This window comes from Sarcophilus harrisii, chromosome 1 (genome assembly GCF_902635505.1).
Source record: "Sarcophilus harrisii chromosome 1, mSarHar1.11, whole genome shotgun sequence".
Classification (NCBI taxonomy): Eukaryota; Metazoa; Chordata; class Mammalia; order Dasyuromorphia; family Dasyuridae; genus Sarcophilus; species Sarcophilus harrisii.
This window is the reverse complement of record NC_045426.1, coordinates 655,515,900-655,540,243: the sequence shown is the minus strand read 5'-3', so window position 1 is coordinate 655,540,243 and position 24,344 is coordinate 655,515,900. Positions and strand designations below refer to the sequence as shown.

General features: G+C 46.2%; 2 protein-coding genes across 3 annotated transcripts; both read right to left on the bottom strand.

Annotated features, from left to right (window-relative positions):
- Window positions 1-3,284: 3,284 nt before the first annotated feature.
- On the bottom strand, window positions 3,285-7,437 carry RAX2 (retina and anterior neural fold homeobox 2). The gene is made up of 2 exons (XM_031947861.1): window positions 7,049-7,437; window positions 3,285-4,313 (listed from the first exon to the last, which is right to left on the bottom strand). The coding sequence occupies exons 1-2, from the start codon at window positions 7,268-7,270 to the stop codon at window positions 3,909-3,911; spliced, it is 627 nt and encodes a 208-aa protein (XP_031803721.1). The 5' UTR covers window positions 7,271-7,437; the 3' UTR covers window positions 3,285-3,908.
- A 4,767-nt stretch (window positions 7,438-12,204) lies between these two features.
- Window positions 12,205-23,148, bottom strand: MATK (megakaryocyte-associated tyrosine kinase). 2 transcript variants are annotated; one of them, XM_003760585.4, is made up of 13 exons: window positions 22,807-23,148; window positions 20,730-20,779; window positions 20,235-20,348; window positions 19,943-20,058; window positions 19,451-19,670; window positions 18,612-18,705; window positions 16,874-16,939; window positions 16,320-16,419; window positions 15,847-15,931; window positions 15,245-15,318; window positions 14,593-14,788; window positions 13,226-13,312; window positions 12,205-12,921 (listed from the first exon to the last, which is right to left on the bottom strand). In XM_003760585.4, exons 2-13 carry the CDS (start codon window positions 20,736-20,738, stop codon window positions 12,691-12,693), a joined length of 1,392 nt encoding a protein of 463 aa, XP_003760633.2. In that variant the 5' UTR covers window positions 20,739-20,779; window positions 22,807-23,148; the 3' UTR covers window positions 12,205-12,690. The 2 variants fall into 2 exon arrangements, with proteins under 2 accessions (XP_003760633.2, XP_031803720.1); XM_031947860.1 differs by lacking the exons at window positions 20,730-20,779; window positions 22,807-23,148 and having other exon boundaries at window positions 19,943-20,081; window positions 20,235-20,317.
- Window positions 23,149-24,344: the final 1,196 nt, after the last annotated feature.

The window sequence follows — 24,344 nt, the reverse complement described above, 5'->3', positions numbered from 1 at the left end:
ATGAAATTTAACCATTCCCATCTATTAAGTTCATTGACATCCAAGATACTGATGTTTAATCTTTCCACTTTTATTTGACCACATCCAGCTAGCTTTAGTTCACTTACTTTCTAAGTCCCTGAGCAGGATTGATCTTTACAGCATCAGACTTTCCTTTTATCACTACATGTATCCAAAGCTGAGCTTTCTTTTGGCTTTGGCCCAGCCACTTCATTCTTTCTGGAGCTATTTGTAGTTATTCTCCACTCTTGCCCAGTAACAAATTGGACACTTTCCAAATCAAGGGGCTCATTTCTCAATGTCATCTGTTTTATCATTTTAATATTGCCTGTGGGATTTTCTTGGCAAAGATAGTGGAGTAGTTTGCCATTTCTTTTGCTTAGAGAAATGTTCAGATTGGCATGTATCTCCCATGTCCACCGATAACACAAATAATTTTAAAGTCCCAATTTATAAGATTTTTCATTTTTATTGTTTTTTTATTTTAAAATTTTTAACAAAAATCCAGTTTATTTCAAGTTTGCCCTTGAAAAAATGAAAAGTAAAACCCTTTTAATAAATATGCATAATCAGGCAAAACATAATCCTGTATTGCCCATGTTTAGAAAATAAATGTCTCAATCTTCACCTTAAATCAGACTCCTTGATCAGGAGGTAGGCAACATGTTTCATCATGGATCCTCTGGAATCCTGGTTGGTCATAGCATTAATCAGAGATCTTAAATATTTTAAGGTTGTTTGTTTTCATAATGTTGTACAAATTTTTGTCCTGTTCACTTCATACTACATCATTTCATACAAATCTTGAAGTTTCTCTGAAACTATTCTTCTATTCATCATTTCTTATGATCCTAAAGTATTTCATTACATTCACATACAATAATTCATTCCCCAGTTGATGGGTACCTCTTAGTTTACAATTCTTTGCCACCACAAAAAGAACTGCTATATATATATTTTCATAATATAGGTCCTTTCCCTCTTTCTTTGAGGTGTTTATGGTTGACTCTTTCCCAGGAACCCTCTTTGACTTTATTGCCTATCAATAGGGGCCAGAGTGATTTATACTCCAATGTCATTTACCACTGGTTAGTTTTTGCAAAGGGACAGCATACTCTCTCCTACTCATCTCAATCTCTGGGAAAGTAGCATCAAAACTTAGCATTCTTCCTACATAGGATTGGTCCTACCAAATACATGTCCAAATTTGATGCTACAGCTGGATGAGCCTGCAGGGCAGCTACCTGTGGGTAGTGATTTCAAAAGTTATCTCTTGCTACTCTAAGGATTTATGGTGCATTAGTTGAGAAACCCAGTGTGGACTCTGACTTCCTAATTACTGTGACTTGATCTCCCAACCTTTTAAAAACTCCCAAGGTAGATAGGGATTCTCATTATACCCCATGAATCACCTAATTAAGAGTGAAGGGAGCTGAAGCTGAATGGTGATTTTGAATGCCTTGTGACCATTCAAAGCGATTCCTCTGCAATATTCAGTTGCCCGTCATTGGGCTCCAAACTGTCTCTCCCAAGGTGTAAGTTTGCCTTACACCTCATCAAAGCAACTCCTCGACATCCATCCAAAGCTTTGCACAAGAATCAGACCACCCTTACAATTAACACAAGAGGAACTAGAACCACAGAGTTGCCTTAACGTATATTCCTTTAATTAGTAAATGTATGGATTTAAAGTGTATTTCAGTCACAATTGAGCAAGGATACAGAATTTATATAATAGGTTGCTTTTGATACTAATAGACTTCTTGAGCCAGTTGATTAGTAAGCATTTCTTAAGCACTTACTGTGTGTCAGGCACTGTGCTAATAGCTGGGAATAGTAAGAAAGCTAAAAGGCAGTTACTACTCTCATGGAACTTATGGCTCTTAGTTGTATCAGTCAAGAAAGCTCTTTTCCCTTGTCTTGTCACTGCCCTAGTTACTGTTGCACCAAACATGACTGTAAATTGAGTGGAGCTGTTGAGGGTCAAAATATAAAAGGCTTTCATCACTGTTAACCTCTGCCTTGAACTCCAACTCTGTCCACCAGACAGGAAAGGGTAGGATCCCTGCTGTTTCCAACAGTGGATGAATACAAAGATTGGGGGACACACTCACTTCTCAGGAAAGAGTCTAGGATCTGCAACAGCCAAGAGTAGTGTCCTGATGACAAGCAATGTGGTAACATAAAGCAAGCCAATTTCTTTCCACCTCATTGACTTCATTGTCCCCAGCATCATCCCAGAAGAGGATGGCAAAAGCTTTTCTCCTAATTAGTCATTAAGTATGTAACTGGGGCCACCTCAGATCCTTCAGCTTGGACAGCTGGTATGGCAGCAGGACTGATGAGGTCTGGACTGGAAGCCAGGAGATCTAGATTCTATTTATATTAATAATGTAGCACTCTAAAGTTTGGGTTACTTTGTTTGAACCTAACAGCATCACTTTTTGGTGGATCCTACAAGTGTTACTATCTTGCCCATTTTCTAGATGAGGAGTAACAATCAGATTAAATGTATCGCCCATAATCCCATGGTGAGAATAGGAAGTGGAATTCCAATTCCAATTTCTGCTGATCAAATCCAGCACACATTCGTTTGTACCATGCTCTCCCTTGACTCTTGCTCCTAATTGATAACACATTTAGGCAAATCACCAAATCCTTTTCAGCTCCCATTCTCCAAGTGGTGGCTATATGGCACCAAGTACTTTGTGCTGCCCCAACATTTTGCCGAATACCCAACCTCTCCATTTTTTCTTTTTGTCACCAGTCTAGGAAGCCTGATCCTCCCATGCACCTTTAAGATTTTTGAGATGGGAAGTTCAAGATGAAAGGGGTCTATTTGGGGGGAGGGGAGGGATGGGGAGGGAATAAATCTGCCTCCTCCTCCCTTAGTACCTGAACATGTTCTGAGAAGTGAAATGATGCCTAGCCAAGAGTCAAAAGACCTGAGCCTGGGTGCTGTCCCTAATTTAATATGTCTGTTCCCTACTTGATTCTGTTTTCCCAACTGTAAATCAATGAAGACAATGGGAGGATTGGACTTTGAAATCCTTGCTAGCTTTGACAGTCTGTGCTGCAAAGTTGTGTGATGTAATGGGAACAGTACTAGAGTTCAAATAAGGACCCCACTCCACCCCCAATTCTCTGCTACTTGAAGATCTGCCCAGTTCTTGCATTCTAGGCCTTCTCCCCAAGGTTGCCCCAGAATCAGTCCCCTATAGAGAACCATGGTGTTACTCTGACATACATACCCGACTTTATTGGGAAGGCAGCATGAACACAGGGTGCCCCCATTCTCCACCCATTCGGATAGAAGAGATGGAGAGGAACCAATGAATGGTGGTTATTTTCAGGACTCCAGCACTCCATGCATCCCCCATGAACCAGGGAGAATCTGCTGAAGTGACTCTCAATCATCTCTGGCCAATTGCTAGATTTTCAGTGTGTGTATATGTACTTTGTTAATGGGCAAACCCTAAAAATAAGGGCTTGATTTATTATTTTGTTGACTATCTAGCCATAGGAAAGTAATGGAAAAAATGTAAATGATCAAGTCAAATTTAAAAGGATTCAGTGCATATTTTTTTTCCTTTTCCTTAGAGAACCTGGTTATTAAACATCTACCAGCACACCCCATGGTCTAAATCCTTCTTAGATTCTGGCCTTACTACTTTTTAGCTGTGTCATTTTTACCAAATTACATGAGCTTTTTGGTTCTCAGTTGATCCGTCTTTGACATGACCAAAGCTCTTCTCAACAGTTGTTCACAGGGCCTGGCCCCTGTTGGACATCCCTGATGGTCTCCAAAGTAGGTTGGGGCAGGAGGGGAAAGCACAGCAGAGAGGATCCTGAAAGAGCCCATCTGTCCTGGTGAAATATAAGGCAAGGAAGGACAGCAGAGACTGTCTTTAGAGAGGCTGCCAGGTCCTATCAAGGGTCTGGACATGCTCCTTGGCCCGAAAACAAAGAGACACAATGCTGGAGCTTCGAGCGTGGGCATCCCCAGCTTCTGCCAGGGGGCCAAAGGCCTCCCCAAAAGGAGGGGGTCCCGAGGATGCATGGAGGAAGGCATGAGCCCCATAGGGGGGCTGTAGACCAGGCCTTGGCCCCAGGAAACCTGGGAGGGCATGCATAGCTGGAGGGCCCGAGGTCAGCCAAGGGTCCAGGGGGAGTGAGGCAGTTGGAGGAGGTCGAGCAAAGGCCAACATGGGGGCCTCTGGAAGCTTGGTGGTTGCTGCTGCTACTGCTGCTGCGGAGCTGGCCTCCAGCTTCTCCTGACGTCGCCATTTGGCCCGACGATTCTGGAACCAGACCTAGCAGGATGGTGGGGACAGAAGAGAGGAGTCTTGACCCCAGAAGTCTTTACAGCTGTTTTCTAGCATCCCAGTGGGGCTCTATGGCCCATCCCGTATTGTCTAGCCTCAGACCAGGAAAGGAAGCTCCCTTCTCCCTCGGTCACTTTTTCCAAGGTTTTCCCTGCCAAAAAAGTTCTGCTTAGCATCTAACTTCCTGAAGAGAGTAATCACAATAGCCTTTCTGGAGGAGCAGGACAGATCATTTTACTTTCATTTTGGGTTCTAAACTCTTGACTCTGAATCAAATCAGCTCAGCTGAGAAACCCCACAGCTTCCCAGAATCTATGAGCTTCTCCTTTCCTTTTAGAGGGCTTGGAATGGAACATGGGACAAGGAATATCTAGAAGAGCCCAAATTTCTTCTCTGTTCTTAACATCAATTATCCCAACATCCAATAACAACCTCCACCACTGACTCAAACTTGAAGAAATTCTTTGGCTTTTCTGGGCCTCAGTTTCTCCACTTCACTAGCTGTCTTCTCACCCTGAACAAACTCTCACCCTGAGGCCCACTCTCCTGATTGGTAATTTCCCAATTCACTGTTTCTTGAGGGACCCCAGCTACCCGCGTTTCAATTCTGAGTTGATGCATTCTCCATATTTCTCTGACTCATTATCAATTTGCCTTATCCATACTCCAATCACTATTTCCTAGCACCCCTGTAGATGTTATCTTTCTTTCCTTAAAATGTAAACTCTGAAAGTAAAGCTTTTTGTTTGCTTATATTTATACTTATAACATTTATCACAGTACCTGGAACTTAGTAAATGTTCAATAAATGTTCTATCTGTTCATCTAGCTATCCATATCTCTATATAATGAGAGGATTTGTCTAGATTGGATGGATTCCCAAAGAGTCCAGGAGAGATTTCAGGGGCTCCATGAACTTGACTAGGAGAAAATTACATTTTCATTTTCACTAATATCTAAATGAAATTTAACATTTCCTTCAATTATTTAAAAAAACATGATTCTGAGAAGAGAGTCCTTGAGAATAGGGACTACCAATTTTTCCTCTTTTTATCCACATACAAGGCCAAGAAACACTAAGATATTATCTAAGTCCTTCTAGAATCATTTTATGTTTTAAGGTGCTTTTTCACATATGACATTCTATGATTCTTCACAATGTCCCTGATTTCTACCCTTTTCTTTCTATCCCCACCACTGCCCAGTCCCCATCTGATCTTTCCTATATCAACCTCTTCCTCAGCAGCCTCTATTTTCTCTTCCTCTGGTCATTCTTGCACAGGTAAGCAATCATCTTCCAAAAACTCAACTCTGTTCACAACCTCCCTGAGTTCATTCATCATCTACAAGACAGCTCCATACTCTGACCCCAGTTTAGTTTCCTCTCTCCCTGTTCCTCTCATCTTTCAGGTCTTCCAGACTCATTCCCACCCAAGAGCTTTGGTTCTGTCAGGATCTTCCCCTTGTCTTTTCCATCCCACTACCACCTGCTTTGCAGTTCCTTTTTATATGTTGCCTAATATCTACCAGGCACTGTGGGTACAAAGAAAGGCCAAAAAAAAAAAAAAAAAGTATTTGCCTTTAAGAAGCTCAGTCTAATGGGGGAAATAAGATGAAAGCAATTATGTGCAGAAAAAAAAGATATGGAATATGGGATAAATTAGAGAGAATCCATAGCACAAAGACACCTACTTTAAGAAAGATCAGGAAAGGCTTCTTATAGAAGGTGAGATTTTGGCTGAAAGTTCAGGGAAGCCAGGAGTGAAAGCCTTCCAGGAATGGGAGATAGTTTGTGAAAATGCCTAAATGGAGTATATTGTTTGACAAACAAGCCAGGAGGCCAGTGTCATCATATTGAAAGAGTGAAAGGGAGGAAGAATGGAGTCTAAGACTGGAAAAAGAAACTGGAACCAGATTGTAAAGGATTTAAAAATGATGAAGAAACAATTTTATATTGGATCTTGTAAGTGATGGGGAACCACTACAGTTTATTAACTAAGGAGTGATGTGGTACTGTACTTTAGTAAGATTATTTTGATCTATATTTTAGCAAGATTATTTTGACAGCTGAGTAGGGATGAACTGGAGTGGGGGAGAGACTTGAGACATGGAGACCAATCAGAAAGCTATTGCAATAGTTTGATTGAAAAATAAGGAGAGCCTGCCCTAATGTAGTAGGCAGTGTCAGAACGGAGAAGAGGGAGCATTTGAGGGCTATTATGAAGGAAAAATCAGCAAGACTTGGCAAAATATCATAAAATTGATAAAATATAAAATAAGATAAAATAGAAGAGAGACAAGAAAGAGTGAGGAGCCCAAATTGAGTTATCTTCCTCCAGTTGCCAGTTTCTTGAGATCAAGGGTTATTTTTACTTTTGCTAGTATTTGTATACCCATGGCTTGGCACATAATAAGCACTTAATATATACTTGTTGCCTTGCTGACCCACCTATACAGGGACACTTTCCCTGACCCCAACTCCATCGACATTTCTATTCTGAATTCTACATCCCAATTTGTCTTTGCTTTATTCTCTCCTGACCTGAATTCTGCTTTTTCCACAAGTCTAAATATTCTCTCATCTAGATTGGAAGCTCCCTGAAGTCAGGGTTCAGGTTCTCTCTCTTCTATTCCCCATCCCCCCAACCTTAACCTGAAGAAAATTAAGGCTAAGCTACTCAAATGAACAGAACAGATGGGAGGGCCATTGCTTTCAGTCTCACCTGCACCCGAACTTCAGGAAGGTTGACCTGTGTGGCCAACTCCTCTCGGCTGTAGACATCAGGGTAGTGGGAGCGCTCAAAGGCCCTCTCCAGCTGATGCAGCTGGAAGGTTGTAAAGGTTGTTCGGTTCCGCCTGTGCTTCTTCTTGGGGGCATCTTCTGCTTCCCCGGACCCCGGGGCCCTTCCCTCAGCTGGCTCACCCTCACACTTGCTCAGAAACATTGCCCCACCTGAACAAGCAGTGGGAGAATAGATTAGGTGAGTAAGAGGAGTAGGAGAGATGGGCACCTGCCACCTAGCCCTACACACCCCTAGCCGGTCTAGGGAAGCTTTTAGAGAAAATAGATGGGGAATCTGGAGATCAGCATGATGAATCTGCGGTCTGTATGGGATTCAGATGTTGAAACAGAGAAATTCTGCCTAGACTGAGAGCTTAGAAGACCATTAAGCTGTACAGCCCATCTGTCCCCCTGCCCAGAACATAGTCGCAGCTCATCTCTGAACCACCAAGTCATTATCTTCCAGACTCAGCCCAGATGCCACCCCCTCCATGAAGCTCCTCTAGATCACCCCAGTTACTAGTAGTCTCTTTTTCCTACAAGTTATTTTGTATTTGTATATGTATATGTATGTCATATACCCTGGAAGAATGTAAGCAAGCCAGGTGGTGCAGGAGACAGAGCTCTGGACCTGAAGTCAGCCTCAGATACATAATCCTGGGCAAATCACTTAACCTCAGTTTCTTTCATTGTTAAATGGGAATCATAATAGCACCTGTCTGCCAGCGTTGTAGATTAATAATGTTTGTTTCTTTTCTTGAGGTCCTCCTAGGACATAGGAGGCTCTTAATAAATATGTATTGAATCCGGTGACTTTAGTCCTCTCTATGGTCCTCAGTTTACCCTTAGATTCCAGCAAGATACAGATAGAAACTACTACTCATTCACAGTATAACCCAGAACAAGTCACTTAACCTGAGGCTTTATTTCCCCATTTGTAAAATAAGACAGCTAGATTAGGTGGTCTCTAAGAGAAGCTATAGTTCAATGAATATTTCCAAGGGCCTGGTCTATCTCCCTCCCCCACCTCCAGCTAATCATTGAAGCCCCTTAATAGCTCTTTTCTCTCTGAAGCCAGCTCTTAGCTAAGCTGTTGATCCCACAGACCAGAGATCTTCTGGGGGTATTGAGACTGGATTAGGGGCAAAGGCACCGCCTGGAAACCTTGCTCGGACATTTAAATAAAGCATACACACTCCACTCTTAGGAAAGCTCAGTCAATTGCTGGACAGCTGAAAATTGTAAATTCTTTTTTTCCTCTGCAGATATTCCCCTGTGAACTAGGTTCTGCATCTGGGTCTAAGTTAATACCTTGGATGTCAGAATTAGGATTCCAAACAATATTAATAGTCCAGAATGATGGGTCTAATCTAATAGGATTAAATTTAGGCATAATAATAAAAACATGCTGAGTTAAAAAAAAAAATTAAGGGCCTAATTACAAGGTATGGCCTGATGTGGAAAAAGCCCTAGAGTTTATGGTATATTCCCAGTTTCAATATGGCAGCCCCCCAAAAGTGAATTTGATCCTAGGCTACATTAGTAAAGGTGCAGTGTTTATAAAGAAAGAGACAACGCTGTATTCTGTATCCCACTGTATTAGCCCCGATAGACAACATCTGCATCATTGCTTGGATCTACAGCCACATCTGGAGGACACTGACAAACCAGAACATTTCTAAAGGAAGGCAGCTGGAAAGCACGAGAGACAAATGGACCAGAGAATGTCTAGAAGAGATAATTCAAGGGATATAGCTAATTTCTTTCAATTATGTGGGAAAGGAATTCAGTTTGTTCTTTATGGCCAGAGAGGGTAGAAATAGGGGCAAAGGAAAGAAGCCATGGGGCGGGGGTGTAGGGGAAGCAAAATTTGGTTCACTAAAAGAAAATAGCTCCTATAAATCAGGGCTATTCAGAAGCAGAACGAGAAGCCACCCTGCCGAAGTCCCTAATATTGGGGCTTTTCAATTATAGACTGGATGACAACTTTTGTAAGAATGGAAAGTGTTGGATTAGATACCTTCTAAAACCCTCTCTGCCCCGTGATTCTAAAAACAGATGGCTTATTCCCACTTCCCAGCACCAGAACTCAGGTGTTCTGGATCCTAGGCATTTTTTTTTTTTTTTTTTGCACCAAATCTTTCTTTCCATATCCATTTTGCTTTCTAATTCTTTGTCTCTCAGTCTGCTTCAATCTATCCTCCTTGTTTGTCATGTCTGTCTTTCAGGGTTGGGAATCTTGACTCCATCGGGTTTGATTCAAAGAATCTCCTTGTCACTACTTCCTGCCAGCCACCTTGATTCTCCCCATCTCTATCCCATCTCAGCCACCCCCTTAGCCATATGGCACTCACCAGCAACAGGGGGCTCCTCCGGTCAAATCTTCCTCCCTGGGACACCCACCTGCCTCTGCAGATCTTTACAGACCCCTGTCATAAGCCCTTACAGACTAGAAAGCAATGGGAGGAGAGTTGGAAGAGAGATTAGAGCCAGCGATTAATTGGGAGGACTTCCCCTTTAAGGATGACAGACAGATGATGTCTCCTGGGTCTAAGAGGTGGTAGGGGGTGAGGGGAGTGGTTAACTGGATAGAATGGACAATGTCAAAGTCCTGGTAGACAGGCAGTTTACAGAGTGGTAAGACAGGTGGGAGACTAGAGGAGAGGGGCTTCCTTTGCTGGACCTCCAGACCCTCCCTGAGGGACTAATGGATGGAAAATCATGAGGGAGCATCTCAGAATCACAGTATCTCAGAGTTGGAAGGGGCTTGAACTAGTCTAATTAGTACGAAGCTGGGAATCCCTTCTATAAGAAGCCAAATGTTCCTGTACCTCGGGACTCCAAGAACCCAACTCAGATCATAGCAGATAGATGGTTTTCAAAACTTGCTAAGCCGACACATTTCATCCTTCTGAAGCCATCATGCTGACTCTCTCCGAATGTAGACAAGATGGTCAAGCGTGATCCATCATTGCCTTCCCTTCTTGAAATGACTCGCCAGAGTTTATGCTTGGCTTGTTTAGTCTCAGAGAAGCTTCCATGGGTGGGTATCCATAGAGTGAAGGGAAGTTGGGGAAGGCAAGAAGCACCTTATTTGAAGCAGTCACATTTTATAGAGAGGAAACAGACCAATGAGATGTGCTAAGGTCACCTGGTGAGTTAATAGCAAAGCCAAGAGGCAGATTCAGAGATCCTGAGACCCCCACTTTGAGAGGTTTCACTCATTTTCTCCCACTGAAACCGTGGATTCCTCATCATTTTCCCCAAAATTTGAGGAGGGAAAAAAGAATGGAGATAGACTTTGAAAAGTCTTGGACTTGGACTCTGGGATCCAGATATTTGGGAGTTACCCTCCTACAGTACAAGGCCAAAGAGAAACCTAGGTCACTTTCTTCCTTCCTCCATTATGTGTGGGCTCCCCAAAATCAAATCCAGATGCCTGCAGGCCACCACTTTTATTTTTATTTCCCCAGTGTCCAGCACATGCCTGACAGCCAACTGATGCTTGGTAAAGCACTTGTTGATTAAAGAATAAAAATATTTTAACAGGATTTGAAAGTTTGCAAAAGGTTCCCCTAACAATCCTGTGATGTGAATGGTGATGGGTGGCAGTGTTACCCCCATCTGGATGTATGCAGAAGCTGACCCCCAGAAAGAGTCCCCCAGTAGTAGGTGTCAGGTCAGGGTCCCAGTCTGACCATCAGGTTGTACTCCTAAAGAAGGAACATTGGAGCTATGGGACTGGGGGTCTAGGTCTAGCCTGGTAAGAACTGATTCACTTCACAAGCTTAGGCAGTCCCACTTCCTCCATTGACCTCAGTTTCCTTCTTTATAAAAGCAGAGCTAGATGATTTCGAAAGTCTTCCTTCCTTGCACTATCCTATGTCTACAACAGCCCTTATCAGTATGTCCAGGCTGACATAGTTGTGGAGACTAGAGCAGGCTGGGAGAGGGAGGGGGGAACCCCCCCTTTATAATTACCTTCCTTTCAAGGCTCCTAATTGCTTCATCACTTTAAAACATTAACAAGCTTCATCTTTACAAGTCTCCCAATTACACTAATTGGCCACAAATTAGTTAAGAGGGCAGACGGGTAGTATCAGGGAGGGTTAAGGTATTCTGTAGCTTTAGCCTGGGCCTGAGCCTCTTATGCCCTAGAGGTTGATGCTCCCAGACAGCTGTGTCAGCTTAGAGGCCCTGAGGAGGGCAAGAAAAAGAGGAGCTCACAGATTATTGGGCTCCTGAAGGACAGGGGACAGGTGACCCTTAGGCTGATGCTCCGAGCGGCAATGCTACCATCCAAGGTGGGATGTAGTGCTGTAGTGACCCCTCATCACCCTCTGTCTTGACCCCAACCTTCTGAGATTTCTTTAGAAGGAGCTGCAAAATTTTCAAAGGAAAAATTAGGATCTGGTTTATGTCTTTCCAAGTGAAGAGGATGGAGAAGGGCCTCCTTTTAAAGATTTGGCAATGAGATGAGACCTATCAAAGATATTCTATGGAAGAGGCAGCAGGCTTGTTCTACTGGACCCTCGAGGCAGAACTAGGGTGGGGGTGTTCATAGGGACAGATTGCAACTTTAAAGAAAAGACTTTCTTAGAGTTGTTGCTACTCCAAAAAGAATGGGTGGTCTCAGGAGATATTAGTTTTCCCCTCAGCCAAGGGGAAGCTGTTGGAGATGTTTCTTGCTCAGATGGCCTCTGAGAGTCTGTTTTCTGGAGCTTCTCTGCATTTCACTTACATCCAGTTCATTCCAAAGCCTATTCCACCCCACTGGCATCCAGGATCTTTCATCAAATTGAGCATGTGATCCCAGATCAGATCACCAGGAGGGGAATGGATCTCCATGATAGGATCCTGAGAGATCTTTCACTGCGAAAATCACCAGGGATTCGGGACCATGGTAAGCTGTAATTCAAGGTGGATTTTAAGGAAGATTTTAGGGAGGGGATGGACTTTGTGCATTACCAAATAGGAGAGTTGGGCCCCAAGCAAAGGGATCTAGTATCAAACTGATTGTCACAGGTGTAATGCAGTAAGGATCTCTGCTGGTGAAGCTAATAAGGGCAGAGCACAAAGAGACACAGAAGCCCATTCTCAGAATAATAAAGCCTCCATGTCCTTTTATCTCTGTCTCCTAAGTTTGCCAGGGGCCTCCCTTAGACTTCTTGATATCTATAGGCCAACTTGGGGGCATCTCCATATCAACATCCCCTGACTATTCCCCAAGAAGGCATCGAGAGCACACTAGTGACTGTAGCCCAAGGAAACCAAGGCCAGATTGCACCAGAAATTTGGTGGGGAGTGGGGACAAGTGAGGAAAGTGTGGGGAGGGTGGTGTATCAACTGTAGTGCAGATCTACATTCCCCACCCCCCATGCACTCTCCCACCCAGCCCCAGTCCCCTTTTTGGTGGCTCTCTCAGTCCAGGAATTACCCAGGTAGGAGAAGAGATAGGAGAAAACAGTTTGACATTCTCCAGTCTCTTTCCGATCCCCAATGGGGTTGGGCTGGGCAAGGTTCCAGGGAGCCTTTTAGCCAGAGAGTCTGATTTGCAGCCCTGGGGACACAAGGATGAGAGGGTCAAGGTTCTTGGAGGTTTTGGGGTCCAGCCGAGCTTCCCTCAGGGACAGGCTCTGTTGCTGTGCTTCTCAGCTCCTTGGTCAGCTTCTCCAAGAGTTTCCTAAAGGTGGGACGGCGTGTAGGCTCTGCTTCCCAGCAGCTGCCCATGAGGGCATAGACACTGGCAGGACAGCCCTCCGGGGGCTGCATTCGGTAACCCTGCTCCACAGCTTCAGACACCTCCTTCAGAGACTGCATTGGGCACAACAAGGAGAAATCATGGAAGGCAGCTTGGACTCATCCTTAGCACTTCGGCTCCTGCCCACCCTCATCCTGGGCTTTCTAATTATAGTATCTTCCCCCTTCCCATCCCCACTAATCCCATCCTTGGGTTACACACTCACACTCACACATACACTCTCTCTCTTTCACTGGGCTAATTTTAGGATCCCCCATCTAATTCTGTCCCTACCCCACCATTGTGAACTTGAAGCTTTACTCTTTCCCCCTATCTTGGCCCAAACACATTTTAGGGCATACTTCACACCATGCTTACCATCTTGGGGTATGGAGCCCGGCCATAGGAGAACACTTCCCACAGAAGGATTCCAAAACTCCAGACGTCTGACTTACTGGAAAATTTCTGCAGGTCCGGATTGGAAGTGGAGGACCGGTGAGGTGAGGGGAACACTATGGGATCCCTTGACCCTAGACTATATACCATCAGGGAGGGTCAAGGCCGGGGTGAGAGGCCTTGAAGGGTAGGGTATGAAGGGGAAGGAATGTCTCCTGCATGCTGCCCTCCCTTATTTCTGTTGGGATTCTCCCTGATGTCTCAACTCAAGTCCCAAGTTCTCCAATACTGATCTTCTTCCATCTAAAAGATTTCCCTCCTCTTGTCTGCTGCCACCCTGACTCTACCAAAATTCTATCCAGAATTAAAAAAAAAAAATTCAGGATTACTTGGTGTTTCTCCAAGTGTCCTGTATCCCCGGTGGCACTAGGAGCTCCCTGAATACAGAAACAGTGTGTTTCCTCCATAGCAAAGAATATATGAGGTCAGCTAGAATCAGTGCTCAACAAATACTTAGAACACAGAATGTCAGAGCTGGGAGGGCCTTAGAACACAATGTCAGAGCTGGAAAGGTACTTTTTAGTCTATTTTAGCAGTACAATTTTCTTATTAAGAAAGCAAGGGTCTAAGAGTCACAAGTCTAAGGGTCACACAGCACATTAGAGGAGCACTGATGGGATGCTAGATTGCAATTGAGGGCCATGGCACTCGGGAGTGAGGGGCTGATCTGCTATCCTTTGCCTTGATTGGTCTAAATGTGGACTGGAGTGTTCAGTTGTGGGTACCATGGCTTAGGAAGGTTATTGACAAGCTTAAGACGTTCAGGGGAGGGCATCCAAGAGAAGACACTTAAATCCATGCCCAATGAGGATTAGTGGGAGGAACTAGGGATATTTAAGCTGGAGAAAACCAGCGCTGGAGGGGCGAAGAATGGAAGTTATCTTCAAGTATTTAAAGGGCTCTCACATGGAAGTAGAATTATTAGGCTGTTCTGTTTGGCTCCAGAGAACAGGATTAGGAGCAAGGAATGCAAGTTACAAAGAGGCAATTTAGGACAACTGTCAGGAAAAAACAAAAACTAAAAAGTCCTCTCCAAATATTGTTCCTAAAGTGGAATGGGCTGTCTCTGGAAGGAGTGTACTATATCAGAAAGGGGATGTAGAGAGCTTCAAGCAAAGGCCAGGTTACTACTTGTCAGTATGTTGTGGTGGGGAATCTGTGGGGTATGAGTTCTCTGGGATACACTAGATACTCAGCAACATCCCTTCTAACTCTAAAATTCTAAGACTTTCAGACTGGGGGGGTCACCTTATTTCACCCCCAGCCCCATTACCCCCACTCTTTCTCACCCCATGTTTCAAGGCCTCAGGTGCAGTCCACTTGACAGGGAGTCGGCTGGTATCCAGGCCCCGTCGTTCTGCCTTAGCCAGACCAAAGTCACTGACTTTGGCCACGTGATCCTCAGAGATAAGGATGTTGCGAGCAGCCAGATCTCGGTGTACAAGTTTCTTACCCTCCAAGTAGTCCATGCCCTCAGCTACGTGCCTAATACAAGAAGTGGAGGAGAAGGGAAAGGAGATTGGGACATTAAGAGCAGGTTTTATATCATGGTCTCCCATGCCCTGTCTCTCTTCTTGCCAAATACAAAACACAAACACACACAGGATCAGACTATTAGACTAAATGGAATCTTGGGCCCTTCCAGTTCTAACTGGCTCATTTTACAAATAGGTAAATCATACAGCAGGGACTGGACCAGAACCCAATTAAACCAAGGTCCCAGGTGACAATAGTAATAAGAGAGCAGGGATTGGATCAGAATCCAGATAAACCAAGGCCCAGGTGACAATGGTAATAAGTAACAGAGCAGGGATTGGACCAGAACCCAGGTCCTCAGTACTCTGTATGACATGCCTTTCCTAGGGTCTCCAGCCTTGCCCTGTAGCATCCTGGAGGGTCAGAAGCAAATGTAAAGGTTCTCGCTCCCTTCCCTTCACTTACAAGGAGAATTGTAGCAACTGTGCTTTGTGGACCAGGGCACGGCCTCGGGTCCGAAGAAAATTCACCAGATTACCCTATTGAAGGAAGATCAGGCAAAGGGTATTTCTGCAGGCTCTTCTGTTTCCTTCCCCAATCCTTTCCACTTCTTCCCCCAAACCCTGAGCCTCCCATTCCCTTTCCTCTTCCCTCAGTCCTTCCCTGAATATCTTGGACCTTCTTTCCCTCAGTCTTCACCCTCTTCCTCAAGTCCTTCTTATTCCTCCCCATTTCCTTTTCTCAACCTCTTCTACTCCCTTTCCCTAAATTCTTTTCACCTCCCCCCCTCACATCCCTCTCTCCTTTCTTCTCCTCCCCATCCATCATCCTCCTCCTCATTCCGCCTGCTTCCCCCCTCCAGATTCCACCATCCCCTTTTGGCCTGGTCCTGGGATCTGAGCAATGGGGGAGGACTGGCTTTAGAGTGGGCCAACAAGAGAAGAGCCCAATGGGGTAGCAACGGAGAGAGGCTGAATAAGCTGGAAGAGAGAAGAGGAGGTGGCACGTGCCCCCTGGGGAGAGTGACACCCCAGCTGGGGGATGGGAAGGGCAGGGCTCCAGCTGACCTTGCTCATGTATTCCATGACAATGTAGAGCCCTTGATGAAGAATGACCCCCAGCAGCCGCACCAAGTTCTTGTGCTGTATCTTCCTGGGGGTGGATTAGAAGGGGGGAAGGGGGTTGCATACATATTGGGGGGAGGGAGAGGCAGAGCACAGCCATCCTGGGTCCGACCCTCTCCTTTTACAAATGAGGAAACTGAGTTGAACCAACTTGCCCAAGCTCACCCAGTAAATGATCGGGAGGGGGGGAGGAAAGGGGAGGGCGCTAGAACTCCCAGGTCTGGACACGGAGTGGAGCCTAGAACTCCACAGGGTGCCTTCCACCCGGAGCATTCTAATACCTGAGTACCCACACCTGGGAACCTCCAGCCCTCTAAATGCTGGCTCCCCACCTGGGAGCCACCTCCTTCCCCAAGCCCCAGGGATGGTGTGGGGGAAGGAAAAAGCGACCTTCCTAGTCGGGTGCCGAGCCTTACGTCATGACAGCAGTCTCATCCAGGAAGGACTGCGCTGTGACGTCACACTTGATGTTCTTCACCGCCACCTTCTGGCCCAGGTACTCCCCCTGCAACACAGCTGGGACAAGGTGGGGGTCTGAGAGGTAGCCCGACTTGACTCCAGATGGGGACTAAGCCTGGAGAACCCCCCACTGCCATTTCTCCCTCCCACATCCTGTGTCTTTCAGACTGCAGCCTTCACTTTCTCTCCTGGGCTCAGTCTTTCTGAATCTCCTTCTCATGTCTCTGTCAGGAGGCACTGTCTCTGGAGGCAGGGTGTTGTGGGGATGAGGGGCAGGGGTTACTCCTGGGAGAGAAGCTGAGTAAATCTACTTTCCAATTCACCCCTCCCCAACACACACACACACACACACACACACTGACTCTCTCAGTCTTTGTCTCTCACTCCGTCTCTCTTTGTGTCCTCTCTGTGTGTGTCGTTGTCTCTCTGTCTCTTTATTTCTCTCTCTATTTCTACGTGTGTGTGTGAGTGTGTTTCTAGATCTCTCTGATTCTCTCTCCTTCCCACTTACCTCCAAACTCCCCCTCCCCAATCTGGCTGCCGAGGGTCAGCTGCTGCAGGTTCAGTAACCAACCAGCTGTAGGGAGAGAGTCCAATGAGGAAGCACAAGGGATCCAGGCCCCTGAAGTGGCCTGCCCAATTCCAGATACCTCATCCACCCAACCAGGACCATCTTTTCTCCTGTCCTGTTCATACATTCAGCCAGGCTGAACACAGGAGATGGGAACAGAAAAAAGGACTAGTCCCTGAGGTCACTGCACTGAACTCCACGGATAAATAACTCCCTCTAACAATGCATATTAGCATCTGCTCTGCAGTTTAAAAAGCCACTTTTAAAGAATGGTCTCGACCTGCCCAAGGTCACCCAGCCAGTACTTAAAAGTCCAGCCTTCTAGTCAGAACTGAAGGAACAGATGCAAACAGATGCAAAAGAAAATACTTAGCCCGTTTTAAAGAGCTATATTCACTCTAGCTACAAGTACAACCGGTTGTCTACCCATATGGATACATTATTATTACAAAAATAGTAATTATAAAATTACAAAGCCCACTTATATCCACTCTCATTTGATTCTCACAACAGCCCTCTGGGGGTGTAGTGGTTACTTCAGTTTAGAGTCTGGGCTTTTGGTTTTGTTTGTTAAACCCAATCTGAGAAATCCATCAAGTTAGCGATTTCTTAGCGTGGAAACTCCCTCCACTAGTTCAGATAGTCAATTCGTCTATGTTACACAGCCTGGGACTAGTTCCAAAGGTCTTGTGATAGAGCCATCTGCATCCAAAGAGAGGACTGGGGGGACTGAGTGTGGATCACCACACAGAATTTTCACTCTTTGTTGTTGTTTGCTTGAATTTTGTTTGTTTTTTTTTCCTATTTTTTCCTCTTTTTGATCTGACTTTTCTTGTGCAACATGATTGTGGAAATATGTATAGAAGTATTGCAAATCTTTAACATATATTGGATTACTTGCTGTCTAAGGGAAAGGAGGGAGAAAAAAATTGAAACAAGATTTTGCAAGGGTGAATGTTGAAAACTATGTATATATGTTGAAAATAAAAAACTTTTTAAAAAATTGTCTGGGAGCACTGAAAGGTTAAGCCAGTTGCTCACATTCATAGTTATTGTGAATCAGAGGGACAACTAAACCTCTGATCTTCTGGACATTCTAAGCACTGCATGATAATATTCTTGGTGAAGGCATTGTTTTACCCAATTTCCAGATGGGTAAATAAAGACCTAAAGAAGGGAAGGTTTTTGCCTTAGCACAGTGTTTGCCACATATAAAGTAATAAACATTTGTTGACTTGACTTATTCAGGGTCACAGTAAGTCAGAGGCAGAGTCAAGACTGAAACCCAGTCTTCTTAGAGACATGTAGGTAGTACAGAGAATGAAGTGCTGAACCTGGAGTCAGGATGACCTAATTAGATCCAGCCTCAGATTCTTACTAGTAGTGTGATCCCGGACAAATCACTTAGCTTATGTATGCCTCAAGTTTCCCCAACTGCAAAATGGAGATAATAGTATCTAACTCCCAGTGTTGTTGTGAGTATCAAATGAGATGTTTGTAACATGCTTAGCACAGTGTCTGGTACATAGTATGTATTTAATAAATGCTTGTTCCTCCTCCCTTCCCTCTCTGCTCAATAAGAGCTTTTGTATAAGCTTTCTATCTTGTAGAGAGTTGGGCAAAAAAAAAAAAAAGACTTCTAGATCCTTCTTTCCCTGGATTACCCCATAGCCCCCACCTTTGGCCAGCTCCTCCTCAGCTGACTTGGTTCCATGTTTCCTCTTGGGTTTCACTAGCTTTGTACAGATGGCCCCCTTGTCCTTCATGTAATGCTGAAGATGGATGGACAGATAGACAGATGGCAGCTTAAGCTGAAACATGCTCAGGGGGTAGAGGCTATTGAGCCTCCTAAGAAAAGAAGTTTGGAGTCCCTCTACTGGGTCTCTGGGAGTGGCTATCTGACTAATTGGGAGGACTCCTAGTTCTAGCTCCCTCCTAGGTGACCACTAGCCCTTAGGAAACTGAAGAGAGGCTGGGGGAGCCAGGGGGCCTTGGTTCCCATGGACACTAGTTGCTGACGACGGCTGGATTGGTTTCCCTGGTAACCAAAGCTGGGCTTAGATCCCAGTTAGAATCTTGAGAGATGGGGGGGGGGGGGGAGGGAGAGAAAGAGAGAGAAATTGAGAGGGGGGATTGAAGGTGGAAGAGAAGGAAGGAGAGGGAGGAAAGAAAGAAGGGAGAGAGGGACAAAGATCAAATATAGGGAAGTAGGAATATGCTGGAGGATTGGAATTCCCTGAAGCATTCTCTCAGGATTTGTGAGGATAGAAAGAACTCTAGCTTCTATATAGGTTTTTGGGGAGTTGAGCGATTCCTAGGGAGGCTAAGGATTTAGAGTCTCAAGTCTAGGGTTTGGGGGAAACTCATAAGAGTGTGTACCCATCAAAAGAGGTTCCTGGGGAGATCAATTTTTCTGAAAGACCAAATGGAGGAATGGGAGGGACCCCTAGAAGTAATAGAGGGGACTGAGGGATGGTGGGATCACTAGAGGTGATGAATAGGATGAGACTGTCAGACCTCAATCATGTCAATAAGGTTGTAGAAGCAGACACTCTCATCAATGGTCAGTCGTCCACCATGGTGCAGCACTCGGTAGTGGACCACCTCCTGGCCATGACTGACACACAGCACATAGTCGCCTGGGTGCCGAACAGACTCCCGGACCAAGAAGAGCCCATCTTCTGCTGGCTGCAGCAAAGCTACTGCCTCCTGCCCCGAGATCTTACCATGGAACCACCTGTGGATGAATTGGGTAGAGCCTAGAACTGGAAGAGGAAGTCCTGGGGGAATGGGATAAGGGAAGGGAGAAGAGGGGACTTTGGTGCTGGGTACCCTGGGCAAAGAATGCCAAGGCATTCAAAAACTACAGGACATTGGGTAACGTGAATCCTGTTACTGTGACAATTTGATATCAAGGACATGGTGGATAACTGGAAAATAGAAACTGTGGACAATGAAACCTTGGGGCAGTGAGAGTTGTGAGCACCAAGGACTCTCTCTGAGACTCACGGCATGAGGCTGAGCTTGGGGTCAGTGGGGATGGCCTCTCGCTCCCGAACAGCTCCAGCTGCCAACAGCCCCTCCTGGCCACTGTCATGGTGTTTAGCCCGGTACCAGCTCTTGCTCTGCCGAGGGGATGAGGCCAGAGCTGGTGATGGAGGGAGGGAATAGGAAGCTGTGCCCAGTCTTTTCCCTGAGATATACACTGGATCCTGGCTCATGGGCCACAGACCTTCACCTCCCCAGAAGCATCCCCCAGAATCTGGGTCTCTTCCATCCCCACCTGTGGCCCCATCCCTACCTCACAGGCCTCCAGGATGGTGACAACCTCGCCTTTGCGGAAGGCCAGTTCCCCTGGCTTGGGCTTCATGTGTTCACACTTGGTGATGCACTGAGTGCCTGGTGTCCAGCGTCTCTGTAGCCAGAGACAGAGCCAATGGGACTCAAAGACAAAGGCCCACAAGTGGCAGAAAGAGATAGAGAGAGAGGAAAATAAAGGCAGGGAAGGTAGATATGGGGAAAGAGAGGCAGGTGTCCTGGGCATAGGGGGAGGGCAGCCACCTGGTGGCAGACACCCACAGCCAGACTGTATAGGAGAGGATATCTCTTAACCATCCCCAGCTTCACCATCCTCCCTCCTCCCCCAAAAGCACCAGGGGAAAGTCAGGTAAGTCAATGGAAGCCAATGAGGGAACATGAGTCAACCTCAACCAAGGGGCACCCACAAGAGGGCCTCGGAGGCAGAGAAGAGCACTGAAGTTGGAAATTCCTGGCCACAGGCTGAAGCCAGGCTTACCGTTGGCATCTTGGCTGAGACGAGGAGGATCCAGGGATTACTGGGTTTACCTGGGACAAGAGGGATGTGTGGGCAACTGGTGAGCAAGGCTTACATTCCCCAGAGCAGTTCCCCAGGATATAGCAAGAAGAGAGCCTGGAAAAAGGTCCTAGAAGTCTAGTCACCCAGTTCCTTCATGCATAGATATTAGTGATTCATAGAGTTTATGTGTACATACTTACACATACATGTGTTTGTATACATATACACATACACACACACATATATGTGTGTGTGTGTGTGTGTGCTGTTTTATAGAAGAGGAAATTGCACCAGCCCAATACCAACAAACCTCGGTTATATTCCCAAGTCTGCCACCTATTTGCTGGGTGACCTTGAACAAGATACTTTGCTTCTCTGGAACTCAGTCTTTACAATCAGAGGGTTGGACTAGATGTTCCCAAAAGACCTTCCAGATCTGACATTCTGTGTTCTAAGAGCTCTTCCCAGCTCTTACATTCCAGGATTCTATTTTCCCCTCCTCCTGGCCTAGTTCAGCCCCTAGGACATTCCCCCTAGGAAAAGGGAACTGGAATCAAGATGAGTGGGTGATTCCAGCACCATTTGACTGAGGCATGGGGAGAGCAATGGGAGTCAGAGGTTTAGTTTCTACTCAGTTGTTCCCCTTTCTCTTACAAGGTATATGGTGGGACGGGGGAGGGGGGGAAAGAGAGGGGAAAAGGCACAGTGAGAGGGTGGAAGGAATGACTCAAAGTCATTTCTAAGTATTTGAAGCCACATAGAAGATATTGGCCAACAGCTCAGGGTTTTTCCCTTGATCTCTATCGCTGGAGGGCCTGAGGTTTTTAGCCTTAACTCCTATGGTGCACCTGAAGGTCCATATCTTTTCTCTGAGCCTTCATTCCCCAGTCCACCTCTTCTTTCATCTTCAGGACTTTTTAGGATCTATGATTTTGATGGCAGCCCTGGCTAGAAGGCCAATTGCCCCCCTGAAGGGTGCTGGTTCACTTCTTGGCAGAGGGCATTTGAGGGTACCTCAGCCTCAGTTGGGAGCACAGGCTCAAAGGATCTCAGAAGAGGAAACTGGCACCCTGGAAGGCTAAGGTGTGGTTCAGAGGCACTAGATTCCTTTGGGGCTCTCCATGGTTCCCTAGCTTTAGCCAGAGGTGCCTAACCAACCCCATATTTTCCAACCCACTCTGTTCCCAGTGACAGCTAAAAGGAGCAGCATCAGAGAAGCTTTTGGGTAGGGGGAGCCCTCTGTGTCCTAAAATTCTAAGGTTTAGAAATGGCTTTCAACTTATTTGTTGGGGGAAGATTATTCCCACCCCCACCCCCACTCCCAGGCTATATGCACAGAGAGATCTTCGGGTCCAAGCACCTTTCTGCCAAAATCAAATACACACACTCCTTAGCCAACAAGAAAGCTAGACACAGCACGTATGTTCTCAGAAGGCCCACACTCCGCCCCATACGCTTGAGAACACTGGTAAACAGCCCTCCTGTCCGTGTATGCCCAACATACGCCCTGCATATGTCTAATACACACCCAATAGAACTCATCAATAACGACCCCTCCCCTTCCGTTCACGCACCGCTCTGATGGCCAGGGCTCACACCAAGCAACAGACCCACCAAGATGCCCACACGGGGACAGCACAGGGGAGCACACCCTCACCACCATGCATTATACAGACTGGCCCCCACACGAAATGTCACGCTCAGAGCCTGAGGCCAGTCTCACACACGCACACCCCGGCCGTCACACACGGCGACTGGGAGCCACACACGGCGACTGTCGTACTCGAACAGCACAATCTGTGCCGTCCTCGCCACCCCCGCGCTCCAGCGCAGGCTCCGCTGCCTCCAGACCCCAGCATGCAGCCCGGAGCTCACCTGCCCCCTTCGCCCAGACCGCGGTCGCCAGGGAGTGGGATGGGACCGGGGACCGGGCTGGGAGCGGACCCCAGGCCCCCCGGCAGGCGCGCTTTCCCACCGTGGGAGGAGGAGCGGATGAGGGTCAGTCCCCGGACCCCGCGCGCCCCCCCTCCCTAGCCCCGCATCCCGCCCGACTCACCTGCCCAGCCTGAGGCTCCGGACCGCACGGGACAGCGCCGGGTGGGATGGGAGGGGGGACGACGCGGACAGCGCCAGGCTGGGCAGCTGCGGCCCCGCTCCCGGCTCCTCTCCTGCCCTGCCCCTTGCCTTCCCCGGGACTAGTGGGGGGCCCCAGCCGTGGGCATCGCGCTCCGTGGTGGCCGCAGGCGCACAACTTGTGGCAAGTTCCTCTGTTTCCTCATTTTCTCCCCCCACCCCCCGCCACCCCTCCCAGGGTGGAAAGGGGCGGTGGCGCTGCAGCCTAGAGGAGGCCCTCTCCGGTCCTAGCGCCGGATGCCTCCACTGCGGTCCCCGTCACCAGCGCGGTCCACTCAACTCTGCGGAGGGAGGAGGGACTAGATAAAGAGTCTCCTTATCCCAATCCTCTTCCTATCTGGCGTCCAAAGAGACTTTCTTGAGAGGATTATTCCAAGTCTCTTCCCCACCACTAAAAAAATACTGAAATGGGGTTTGAATGAGGTGACCTTCACCTAGTTCTAACCTTCCTCGTTTTGGGGTTTGGGGTTTTTTTGGTTTTTTTTGGTTGTTTTGGTTTTTTTTTTTTTTGTTTTTTTTTTTGGTTGTTTTGGGTTTTTTTTTGTTGTTTTTACAAACAAGGAAACTGAGACCGAGAGATTATGTTCGGCTCACGCTGGCAAGAGGCACACAGACTATTAGCGCTGGACGATCTATGTTCTAAAGTCCCTTCCAGCTTTTGAATTCTGTATCTAAGTGGATGAGCCGGCTAAATTCGTGTAATTTTACATGCCTTTGCCTCGGGCCTTAAAGCCCAGGAAGCAAAACAAATGCATCTGTCCAGACCTGAGTCTTAAAGATGTTAGTACCCTCGAACCCCAATCTCCCAGAAGTAGGTGGAGGAAGGCTACAAGTCAATCAGGCTCTAGCTGGATTTATTCAAAAATAGCAACAGAAATGTGGAACAGACACATAATTGCAACAGATTTTTACAAGAAATTTCAAAACAACCAAATAAGAGTGAGTAAACAAACAAACAAACAAACAAAAAAAAACAATAGTTTTAGACGAAACAAAAAAGTGCTATGCAAATGAATGTTGGGGTACAAAATAAGAGTGAAAGTTGCACTAATCATCAAATGTTTATTAAGACATGTGGAAGAAAGGAAGGAAAAGAGAAAAGGGGGAATGAAGGAGGGAAATGAAAGGAAGGAGGAATACAAGGAGGAGAAGCACCTGATTTCAAGGAGTTTACATTCTAATGGGAGAGACGACATATATATATATATTTTCCTTGAAAGGGTTTGTTTGTTTGGTTTTGGTTGTTTTTTTTTTTTCAGAAGCAATTGGGGTTGATTTACCCAGGATCACACAGCTAGGAAATATTAAGTGTCTATCTCAGGTCCTCCTGATTTTAGGGCCAGCACTCTATTCATTGCATCACCTAGCTGCCCCAAGAGTTTTTTTTTGTTGTTTGTTTTGCTTTTTTGATTTTCAAAACATATGTATGGCTAATTTTTCAACATTGACCCCTGCAAAACC